This window comes from Cotesia glomerata, linkage group LG10 (genome assembly GCF_020080835.1).
Source record: "Cotesia glomerata isolate CgM1 linkage group LG10, MPM_Cglom_v2.3, whole genome shotgun sequence".
Taxonomy (NCBI): domain Eukaryota; kingdom Metazoa; phylum Arthropoda; class Insecta; order Hymenoptera; family Braconidae; genus Cotesia; species Cotesia glomerata.
In genome coordinates this window covers 10516828-10528774 of record NC_058167.1, presented here as the reverse complement: position 1 = coordinate 10528774, position 11947 = coordinate 10516828, and the positions used below count along the sequence as shown (strand labels likewise).

At 35.0% G+C, this 11947-nt stretch overlaps 1 protein-coding gene across 1 annotated transcript; it reads left to right on the top strand.

Moving 5' to 3' along the window:
• Positions 1–11559, top strand: LOC123273408. Its single transcript, XM_044740806.1, has 7 exons — positions 1–383; positions 517–705; positions 813–871; positions 2509–7747; positions 7817–8600; positions 8709–8834; positions 10514–11559. Exons 1-7 carry the CDS (start codon positions 378–380, stop codon positions 11026–11028), a joined length of 6918 nt encoding a protein of 2305 aa, XP_044596741.1. The 5' UTR covers positions 1–377; the 3' UTR covers positions 11029–11559.
• The last annotated feature ends 388 nt before the right edge of the window (positions 11560–11947 follow it).

Sequence of the window (11947 nt, the reverse complement as noted above, 5' to 3'; positions counted from 1 at the left end):
AGTGTAAAAAGTGTCAGCACCAGGTGGACCCAGACCTACACTAATGGGCCCGATGGGCATGGCGTTTTGATCTTGCTCTAGTGTCCTAGGTCTTCGTCTGGTGTCTAGTGTCGTTACATGTCGACTTGATTGCATAGCACAGAATCGAGTTGTTTGCGAATCATTGAATAACGTATGTAAATTTAAGTGATAAAAAATCATGCATAAATAAGTATAGATATTTTTAAAATTTTAAGTGCAATCAAACATCTAGAATTTAATATGCCATCATGACACATTTTAATAACATTGTAAATACACCAGCTGATTTTTAAAATGCTGTAAAAAAATTCAATAAACCTATAGTTTTATCCATCTATTTTCATCACGGCTGAATTATGGAGGTATTTATACTACAATAATTATTTTATTACTCCATTTATTTAAAAAAATTATTGGTCATTATTAAATAAATAAAAAACATTTTATATCTTGTCTCCGTTATACATGTTTATTATGATGACAATTTTATTGTAGGAGTGTAACGGGTGTAAAAAGAAAAAAATGGATCAGCCTAACGATAAAATTCCACCACGACGCAAACGCAATCTAATGCAAAATTTTATTCATCGTGATATTGGAATTGGAACCAAAGGTAGTGCTAATACTAAGTCATTTGAATTCCTCGCAGAAACAAATCTCGTTCTCAAAGATCATGAAGAAATGGTAAATATTTTTAATTATTTTTATTATCACTGACTCATAAATAAGTACTTACAATAGCATCTATTCATAAAATCAACTAAATACCATCATTCATTATTATATTTCAGAAATGTAATATTCCTGGATCTCCTCGAGCAACTTATTTAATGGTCTTTAGTCCAGACGGGTACGTAAAATTTTCATTAAATAACCTTAAGGAGGAACACCACTGTGACGATCGAAAAAAAGAGGTGATTTTCGGGAATTTTTTTGACAAGGAAAATAAAGAAATTTGGGGATCTGATTTTTTTTATTTTATTGAAGGTACATTATAGATTATTGCCCTAAATTTTTATTAAAAAATATTAAATTATCACAAGGTTAAGGTAAAGTACCCAGTACTTGAACACATAAAAATGGGACCAGTACTTGAACAGACTTTTCGAATTGTTATAATACAAAATCTGTAAATTTATTATGAGTAATATAAGCATATTATTATTATTTTTATTAAATGATACAGTAACTGATTTCTGTAAGTTTTTTCAATTATAAGTCAAAACAATTATATTATTATTAATTTAAAAGTTGACATGTCGAGAATCAACGATAGATGGTATTTTTTTCATGAAAAAAGTACTAAATCGTAAACCAAACAATCAGTAAAAAAAAACGATATATCATCATTTTAAGTAAAAAAAAATTGTATCATCTAATGAAATAGTCTTTTCTCAATAACATATATTTTTTGCAAAGACATAAACTAGAATTTTCATATTAAATTTTAGCGTTCAACTATACCTCCAAATTTTCAAAGCGATACCCAGAACTTGAACAGGCTGGAGCCGTATAATTTTAACAGCACTGTGACCTCTAATAGGTTTATAGACTAGTGATCAGCATTTTGATTTGTATTAATTGCTGCAATTTAAATAAGTTTTATGACTAAAAATTAGTGTAGTTAAAAATTATTGAACGTTTTGAATTGAGTTTTTTTGATTTATAATTGAAAATTTGTTTTGTCATTCATAAAAAATGCAATTAAAAAATTAAATACAAATATTTATCATTTTTAAATGAACATATTAAATATTCACAGTATTATTTTTAATATTATTCAATAATAGGTGTGCCTATTGCCATATATTTTATTAGTTCAACTACTGCTCCCAGAGTGTTCAACTACTGCGGCTTGTCAGAATTGATTGTTCAACTACTACTCCTTTCATAGTCTATTTTAAAAACGTTGTCAAAATATAAATAACCAATTATCTGTATTATTTTGCGCTTCAATCAATTTAAAATTGATTATATTTTCATGAAAATCACTAATTTGAACTAATAATTACATCTTTATATATTAAAAGTAGGGTCAAATAAGTTTTACTTTGAAACCTGTTCAACTACTGGGTACTTTACCTTAGTGAAAAAATTTTCAATTAATTGCCATTTTTTAAAGATAAAAATTTTTTTAATTTCGTACGTGCGACGATAACTACATCTCTACTGATTAAAAAGCAATTTGGGTTTTTATTTTTAAATGATCCGTTTTTGAGTTATCGAACCGACCATGGAGAGGGAAATTTTTTCTAGTGCTCTACGAGATTGTTAATAACTTTGTAATAATTAAATATTTCTTAATAAAAATTTAAGGTAATAGTGTTTAATGTACCCTTAATAAAATAAAAAAAAATCCGATCCCCAAATTCCTTTATTTTCCCTGTCAAAAAAAATCCCGAAAATCACCTCTTTTTTTCGATCGTCACAGTGGTGTTCCCCCTTAAAACCCCCCAAACTGTACTAAAAAATAAAAAACTTCCACAGAAAAAAGGTCGCATCGACTCACGGGAACAGAAACGTCTGTATAACAGACCTGACAACAGGAAAGAACATAAAAACCCTAACAGGACATCCACGATCTCCATGGTGCATAGCATTTCATCCTTCCAGCGAATTGGTAGCCACAGGGTGTCTCGCTGGACAAGTAAGAGTCTGGGATCTCCAAGGAGGAAGCGAGGTCTGGAGCTCTGGTAACCCAACAGCAATAGCCTCACTAGCTTTCCATCCATCCGAGCGTCTTCTAATAATAGCAACCCACAACCAGATCCATTTCTGGGACTGGCGTAGCTCTGAGCCGTTTGCCGTAGCGTCAACTCGCAGCGACTCGGAAAAGGTCCGTTTCGTGGCGTTTGATCGATTGGGAAGAAAGCTAATAACGGGAATCGCCAACACACTTCACTCACAGTCGCAGTGGGATCGTCCTCCGAACGACCACCTCAACAGACGGCTCTTGAGACCGGACTACAGGATTCAGTACGAAAGACCAGACCCAAACTCGTCTGGTAACAACCACCATCGGATTCCCCTGGGTATAAACATTTGGAATGACTTCAGCAACCGCCTGCCAGAATTATCAGCCAATAGATACCCGACTTACATCAGCTTTGACGATCTGTACCGAGTTAGGACTACCAGCAGGCAAAACTCTGCTCCAGCTAACCCAGATGACGATGAGTTCACAAATTCTCCGACGATGCGCAACTTCTTGAGGGATAGACACCTTCCGAGAGCTGCTGCGAGGCTCCTGGGGAGAATCAATGATAACGGTAACGTCGAGCAAGGCAACGTGACCATAGAAGTCCGTCGGAATAATTTGCTGTCGCAAAACAATGAAGCGTTGGGAGCTGAGCAACCAGGCCATCGTTTACCAAACACGCACCCGTACTATCTAGGCTCAATTTTGCGGAGAGTGTTGAGACACCTGGCGGATATTCGCAGGGTACCTCAGCTGATGTTGGAGGACATTTTCTATGAAATAGACCGTAATCGCAGCGGACTGCGCAGTGCAAGGCATTATTTTTCTTTTGCTCCCCGCGAAGCTCGCTGGCGAGAATTAGCTGAAGAGGGAATTCTTCCTCCAGTTCCGACAATGTCGCTGTCAACTTCACCGTCTTCGTCAAACAGTCTTCCGACTCCTAGGCGGCTGGCTGAAGATGATCGGACTGATTGTGATAGACAGTTGATTTATTTATGGGCAGAGCTTCAATTAAATCAGCTTTACAGGAATCTTATTGACCATTATGAAGCTCAGGTTCATACTTTCTTCAACCCATCGAACAATGGGCTGGAAACTGAATCACTACGTAATTTCTCGCCAATGCAAGACAATGACATTGCTGGGAGAACTCAGCGACTGAGTTATATTCTACGAGTTCATCAGCTTCCTACTTCTTACGACCATGTAGCTCTAGTGTTTCAGCATCTTCGTCGGCAGCGAGCTTATGGTAGTCTCTGGGAACTGCGCAGAGCTATTCAGATCACAAGTGCTAATAATTGTAATTATTTATCGAGGCTTCGTAATCTTCGTGTGAGGTTAGAGGTCCACGCGACGGCTTACATTGGTGAGGAACGAAGAGGATTGAACCGCTCGATAAGAGCTTCGCTGGATATTGAATTGCGCGAGCTGAGAAATCTTGAAAATCAATTTCGAATGGCTAATTACAGGATTGAACAATTGAGACAGTTATTCTTGCAATTGTCAGCCAGGTCAATACCTTACTATCCGTCTGCAAATGCTGAGAGGGTGATTTATTGGACGAAACTCAACCGGCTGATTGGTATTTCTCCGGAAGTTATTTCTTTGTATGAGAGAAATTCCCGGAGTGATTACAATTCGTCTCCTACTTTTCAAAGTGACTCTCGGAACCCTGATAATCCTTCATCATCGTCATCGAGGCTCGCTGGCAGCTCGGGGAATCAATCGGGGAGACGTAATCCGGGTACTTCTAACCGGCGGCTTTTTGAGCCTAGCAACAGTGATCCCGGGGATGAGGAACCTCCACGAAGAAGATTAAGGAGAGATACTACAGATGATAACGCTGGTAGTGAGATAAGAAATAATGGTCATTATTCTGAAGCAACTCCTGATAATTCGACGTCTAGTGAAGAAGGACAATTTGCACAAGTGCCACATCCTGTATTATCAATATTTACTATCTCGTCACACTCTGCTTTTCAGCCGAGTGTTCCGAGAAATACTCTTAATAATCAAAGTCAAGATTCTTCCAATAATTCCTCGCCACGGCAGTCTAATTCAAATGCTAATCAGAATCAGCCGGCACCACTACCTCCACCGCCATCAACTACTACAGCAGCTACAACTTCGGCAGCTGGGACAACAAACAGTGATAATTCTCTGTGGATGGCTTTGATGATTGCTCAGAGATTAAATACTCAGCAAAATAATGGTTCAAATGATTCTAATAATTCGAATGCTGAAAGTAATCCTGGTCCTAGTACATCCAGGCACAATAATGATAATGATAATCGTAATGATGAAAATGAAATGCTGTTAAATGAAGATGAATTTATGGATGTTGATGAAGTTGGCTTTGGTGAAGAAGACGAGGAAGAAGAAACTAGAGAGACGCCTCAAGTTGAGGATGAGGATATTAATCACGAGGAGGAAGAAGAAGAGGTTGAAGAAGACGAACCTGAGGTAGAGGGAGAGGTTGAGGAAGAAGAAGAAGATGAGGAGGCTGAAGACACTGAAGAGGCTAGAATAACCTCTCAATCTGCTATTGCTGGCGTTAGTCGGGAAGAAGAAGTCCAGAGTTCTAATAACGATCCAAGACCGAGATTAGCTACTCGGTTTTCTGCTTCCACGTCAAGAGAGCCTAACCGCGTTGAAGACGAAGAAAACACTGCTGAGCAGTCGGAAATTGGGTACTGGTTACTTCAAGAAAACAGCAATCCTGACTCAAATGACGCGGGGACCAGTTCTAATTCTACGCCTCTGAGGTGGACCAGTCGCTGGATCCGCACGAGCCCTAGCAACCGTCCTGGGAGCACTCGGACTCCTTTATCGCCCTATGAGCAGCCGCCTTTCTTTCCTTTTAGAAGTCTTCGTGATCAGCAGCGCTGTGATGCAGAGCAGAGAAGACACTCCAGCGAGACACCCTCGGCCAGTGCTCCTGATAGTAATCCAACGGATTCGCAGTCAGAGTCCGGTGTCCAAGGGTCAGCATCGTCTGTTCTTCTTCAGGAACTTGCGTCTGCTTTACAGGTTGACGAAACTCCTAATACCTCGGATTCAATGGACAGGATCCTTTCTTCGGGTCAGGCAGCTTCGGATAACACTGATAATAATGATGCTCCAGGTAATTCTAATGGACAAACGGGTAATTTAATTTTGAGAACAAGTGATATTAATAGTCATTTTGGAGATAATAATTGTAGAGTTTTTATTAATCAATTCCTTCGGGAAAAATCTGCTGCTAGATTTAATAATTATAGTAATAATAATAATAATAATAATAATAATAATAATAATAATAATAATAATAATAATAATAATAATAATAATCAAAGTGTTGGTAGTAGTGGTAGCAGTAGTAATAATAATAATAATAATAATAATAATAATAATAATAATAATCCACAATCATATGCAGGAACTTCAAGAACAAGGATTGATGTCCAAATAACAGAACTCCGAAACTACATGACGAGATATCAAACTTCAAGATCTAAATGGAAAGTTCTTCTCCAAGAATTACGATCACTTCACTCTCGAAATTTCCAAAGAAACACCTCCGAGGACCCAGTAGCTTCAACATCAAGAGACACCCAAGATTCGCCTTCAGTAGAGCGACTGAGAAACTTCAAAAAAGCTCTGATACAAAATTACGAGCGACAACACGGAGCTTCATCTTCATCTGCTGGGCCATCTTGGCTGGCGAATCGTACACAAGAGCCTAGAACCAGTGGAGAAACTAGTCCAGTGTTTACTCCAGAGCAGTACAATATGCTGGAAGAGCTGTCGAACTGTATCCCCCAAGAGCATGAGGCTGAAAATTTATTTTACCAAAACTTTATTTCTTTTCTAGACGGCAATTACCCCCGACTTAGTTCTAGCTCTTACTCAAACTCAACCAGCGACCACACTTACTCGAATCTGACTATTAGAGATCGAGAGAGTGAATCGCCGACGATATCCAGTTTAGCGCATCGGCTGGTCAGCAAGTGGACCCCTCCGGGTTCTAACGACTCGCTGGATGAAGACGGAGAAGTAAGACGGATTACTCCTGGAATAGCCGAGTATATCCGCATAAAAACTTACGCTAGAGATTACGTTCATCAAACTGACGACATGCGGCCGCTAAGGTTGGCGCTTCATACTCTGGACGCGCGCTTGCTTAATTATTGGTGTTTTTTACCGGATTATGGAAGCGAGTCGAGGTCTAGAACTCCAGCGAATCGTATGCTGATGATAATGAGTAAATCAACGCAATACAGTTTACTGGGGGCCTTTGAGAAGGTAAGAATTACCTTGAACAAAATAAACGAGAACGGAGCTTACGAGAGACTCTGTTACATATACGTCATAATTCGCTTGGCTCTAGAATTGATTGACTTAGTCATAGCCCAGTCTATTATAATATACTGCGAAGCGACTGAAGCTGATCGTGCATCTGAGCGCAGAGGTTCAAGACGCGAGCAGCCCTCAACATCGGAACCACCTGAAGGCACAAATGCCAGTGGTAGTAATAATCAACCAGACAGCAATTTGAGGTCCACACGACTTTTACTGGGCACTGCAGATGCTCTTCCAATGCCTAGGCCAGTTATTTTAAAGTACCGGAGGATGGCTGACCGGCTCGAAAGATTGTTTCCGAATTCAATGATTTATCAAAGTCAAAATCAAAATTATAATCCTAGCATTAATAACATTGGTAGCAATGTTGGTAATAATAATTCTAATGGAAATAGTAATTTTATTTCACCTACACCGTCAACTTCTATTGCCAATGATTCTTCAAGACTGGGAAGAAATTTAGGTATTGCTTCTGAGAGCAGTACTCTGTCCGCTGAATTACAAAGTATCATCGAGAGGATTCAGAATAATGTTAACTCACTTTCTGGAGTTGTTGATGATACTCGACTGTCTGAATCTACAAATTCTGCTACTTCTGCTGCTAATAGTAGCAGTAATAATAATAATAATAATAATAATAATAATAATAATAATAATAATATTATAAATAATAATAACAATAATAATAATAATAATAGTAATAATATTATAAATAATAATAACAATATTATTAATAGTAATAGTAATAATAACAATAACAATAATAATAATAATAATAATAATAATAATAATAATAATAATAATAATAATAATAATAATAATAATAATACAAGAGAATTTCCAAGAACACGTAATTATCCACGACAATCGCGTGTCCATGAAGATGATATATTGCGAGCAATAAGACGCTTGAGTGCTAGTGTCCTTTTAAACCGTGCATCATCACGATTGACTAGTCTAAGATTCTGGCAACCAACGACAGAACCAAGCTGGACACTGCCAATTCGTCGGATTACATCATCCCGAGATGCACCTAGACAACAATTGAATGTACCAGTTCTCCAGGTGAACAACGTTCCTGTAAGCGACTTCAACAACTTGCCAGGTCATCGTGATCATCTTCTAAGATTACCACCACCTTCCTACGAGACTCCGCGTCGGATACTGACCACGAGAATCCAGAGACAAAATGCGGTCCAGTCAGATTCGTCAAACTCGTCATCATCTCAGGGCTCCGATCACGCGGCTCCTGAGTTTGTGTCACCGCCCATTGATCCTATTCGGAGCTCCCCCTGGGTCCCGATGATTAATTTGAATGAAATAGCACGAGCTCGGTTCCCAGGACACGTTGCTGCTGCGGGGATGGCTGTTGATGCCAATGGTGGACGGGGTGATGGCCAAGAGCCGGCTAATGACGATAATGATGATGTTGAGATTAGGACTGAACATGTTCCAATGTCGTTTCATGATTCTGAGCAGCAGAAGTACAGGGTACAAGCTTGGGACTTTTCCGATGGAAAAATACCTGATATTAGAGATTGTAAGTTCATTTTTTATTTATTTTAATTTATTTTTAATTAATTTTTATTTAAATAAATATTGATTTTTATTAAGGTTGATTGGTTGTTAATTATTGGTTTTTTTTTAGCTGAGAAAAATATTGTTGTACGCGAGTGCAAGATTCATAATGATGCTAATATTGATATTTCTTCGGATGGTAAATACTTGGCATCATTTTTGCCGTCTGGACGGATGCATATGTCTACAACAATAGGTAATTTTTAATTATTTATAGTTTTTTTATGTATGAAAAAAATGATTAACTTGAAATTAATTAATCGGCATCAGTGTTGGGCAGTAATATTATTTTTATTAATAATATTACCATTAGTTACTTATTTTTTTCTAATTAATGATTTTTTTTTTAATTAATTGTATTTTCATATAATTATTAATTTTTTACAAAGAATTGGTCATGTTTTTTTTTTTCTAATTAATTAATAGTTACAATTTTACAAAAAGTAAATCAAACCATATAATAGCAAGTAAAATTAAACTATAAATTTCTAAAATGAAGTTACATTCTCGCCTGTCCAGATTAAAAGTCAGAGTAATTCAGATTAGGCTTTAAAACTCTCGATAAATTTATTTCTAATAATTTCTAAAAATTATATATTATTCTTTTTTAACGAATAATTTTTCTCAAAAATAATTTTTATTCTTCAAATTAAAAAATTTTCAGAACAATAAATACTAATCTATATTATTATTAAGAGAATAAGAAAAATTTTGTTTCCAAGATAGTCATATGATAAAATCAGTTTTTTTAGTGAAATTTAGTGTCATAGCAAAGGTCTTGATTTGAATTTGTGCTTTTTCAAGGTTTCTTATTATTCTCACCGATATTCAATTTATATGATAAGTATTTAGGCTGAATTTAAAAATACTCTATCTCCAGACACATAATTAAGAAATGACTTTGTATCTTGTGAACTATTGACATTTTTAAAGATATAAGCTCATTCCGATGTTACACTCATCAAGACCTTTCATTTGAGTACCCACATCAATTTTTTATATATTTCATATATTTATGTATATTACATATATGTATATATGAAAAATATATCAAAATGCATGTGGGTACTCAAGTGAAAGCTCTTGATGAGTGTATCATCAAGATGAGCTTATATATTTTTAAATGTCAATAGTTAAGAAAGTACAGGGCATTTTATCAAATATCTTGTGAACTTTTGACATTTTTAAAGATATAAGCTCATCCCGACATTGCACTCATCAAGACCTTTCATTTGAGTATACACATCAATTTTTCATATATTTATATATATTATATATATATGTATATATGAAAAATATATCAAAATGCATGTGGGTACTCAAATGAAAGCTCTTGATGAGTGTATCATCAAGATGAGCATATATATTTTTAAATGTCAATAGTTAAGAAAGTACAGGGCATTTTATCAAATATCTTGAGAACTATTGACATTTTTAAAGATATAAGTTCATCCCGACATTACACTCATCAAGACCTTTCATTTGAGTACCCACATCAATTTTTCATATATTTCATATATTTATATATATTATATATATGAAAATATAAAAAATATATCAAAATGCATGTGGGTATTCAAATGAAAGCTCTTGATGATTGTAACATCGGAATGAGCTTATATCTTTAAAAATGTCAATAGTTAAGAAAATGAAGTGCAATTTAACAAAAGTTATTATTTAATGATGCAAAATTTTATTTATTTATAGTTCACAAGTCACGGCAGTCATATAGTGTCTGCAAGGTTGCTAGTTTATAATTAAAAAATTAAGAAACACAAACAGAAAATGATATTCTGCCCAAAACTGATTAATCTTCATTTGAATAATTAACGTATGTAAAAATCTTCCTGAAATAAAAATAAACAATTTCCCCAGGAATATACAGTCTCGAATGGGAAACCCTGGGCAAGCAGCTACACTCGACAAAAGTAGACCAAACAGTAGCATCTCTGTCAATATCTCCAACTCATGGACACTTATTAGTTGGCCTAGCGTCTCGTCGTGTTCACGCGCCCTTGAGACCATTTCCAATGGCGCTGATCTACAAATTCATCGAGCGTCCCTTGGAGGACGAGACCACAGAAAAAGAAATAAAGAACCTGGAGACTCGCGAGGACGAAGTGCTCGACCAATTTTTGCCATACAGCTTCGAAACCTACAACATTCCGTCGTTTCTCACACACACTCGGATGCTCTCAAACCGGTACGCTTCTCGCAACCAGGAAGATCAAAAGGACAGCAAGAAATCAATGGTGCTTTTACGTGAACTCCAGCAAGTTCATCGCGAGAACGCTGGTTACATGAGCCTTAATTGTATAAGATGGGTTCCGCAAGCGGGTCAAGGAATTATTTATGCTACCAATACTGGACTACTTAATATTCTTCATTGATTCCTATTTATATTTAATTACCATGATAACAATATTAATAATATAAGTAATAACAATATTATTGTTATCGAAACAAATAATGATTAACAGAGTAAATATAATGAAATAAATATAATATTAAATATTATAAAATAAAAGGGAAATGTAGTAGCAACAAAATGATGGCAATCCGAGCGAAGCTCGGAAATTTTTTTTATAGAATCGCGTACTAACGAGTGATGCTAAGTCACTATCAAATTGAGGAACTAAATTATACTTGACTGCTAATTTTATTTAGTTTCTTTGGGGCATACTTATGTACTGCGATTGTATCTTTTATTTTTGGTTTTCTGTTTTTAAATAACTTTACCCAGTGTTTATTAACTTTAAAATACATAAAAATTTTTGATAATTATTTTTATTTAGAATTACTAAAATTAATAGTTTCTTTCACTGCGTACTCGGAGTGGTTATTTGTGATAGTGGCATAACAGCTCATTGAATTGATTGTAAAAGAGTTAAAAAATAAAATAAACATGTATACTATTCTAATTTTTATGATACTGAAATAAGCAGACATCTGATAATTATTTTAATTTTTATAATTAATTAATTTATATATAAAATATACACTGAAATTAATTTGTTGAAAATTTTAAACATTTTTATTTCTTACCTGAAGAAATAAAAACTTTTCTTAGTAACTTTATTTAAAAAAAAATAATTTTATAAAAACAACTTGCAAATTTTCATCCAAAATTTTTTTTCCCAAGCCAAAAAAATTAAAAAAAAAAAAATTTTTTTTTTTATTTCGAAATAAATAATTTTATAAAAACAACTTGCAAAATTTTATCCAAAATTTTTTTTTTCCTGTCAAAAAAATTTTTTTTTTTAAAAATGTCTAACAAAAATTTTTATTTCTGTACACGGAAAGAACAAG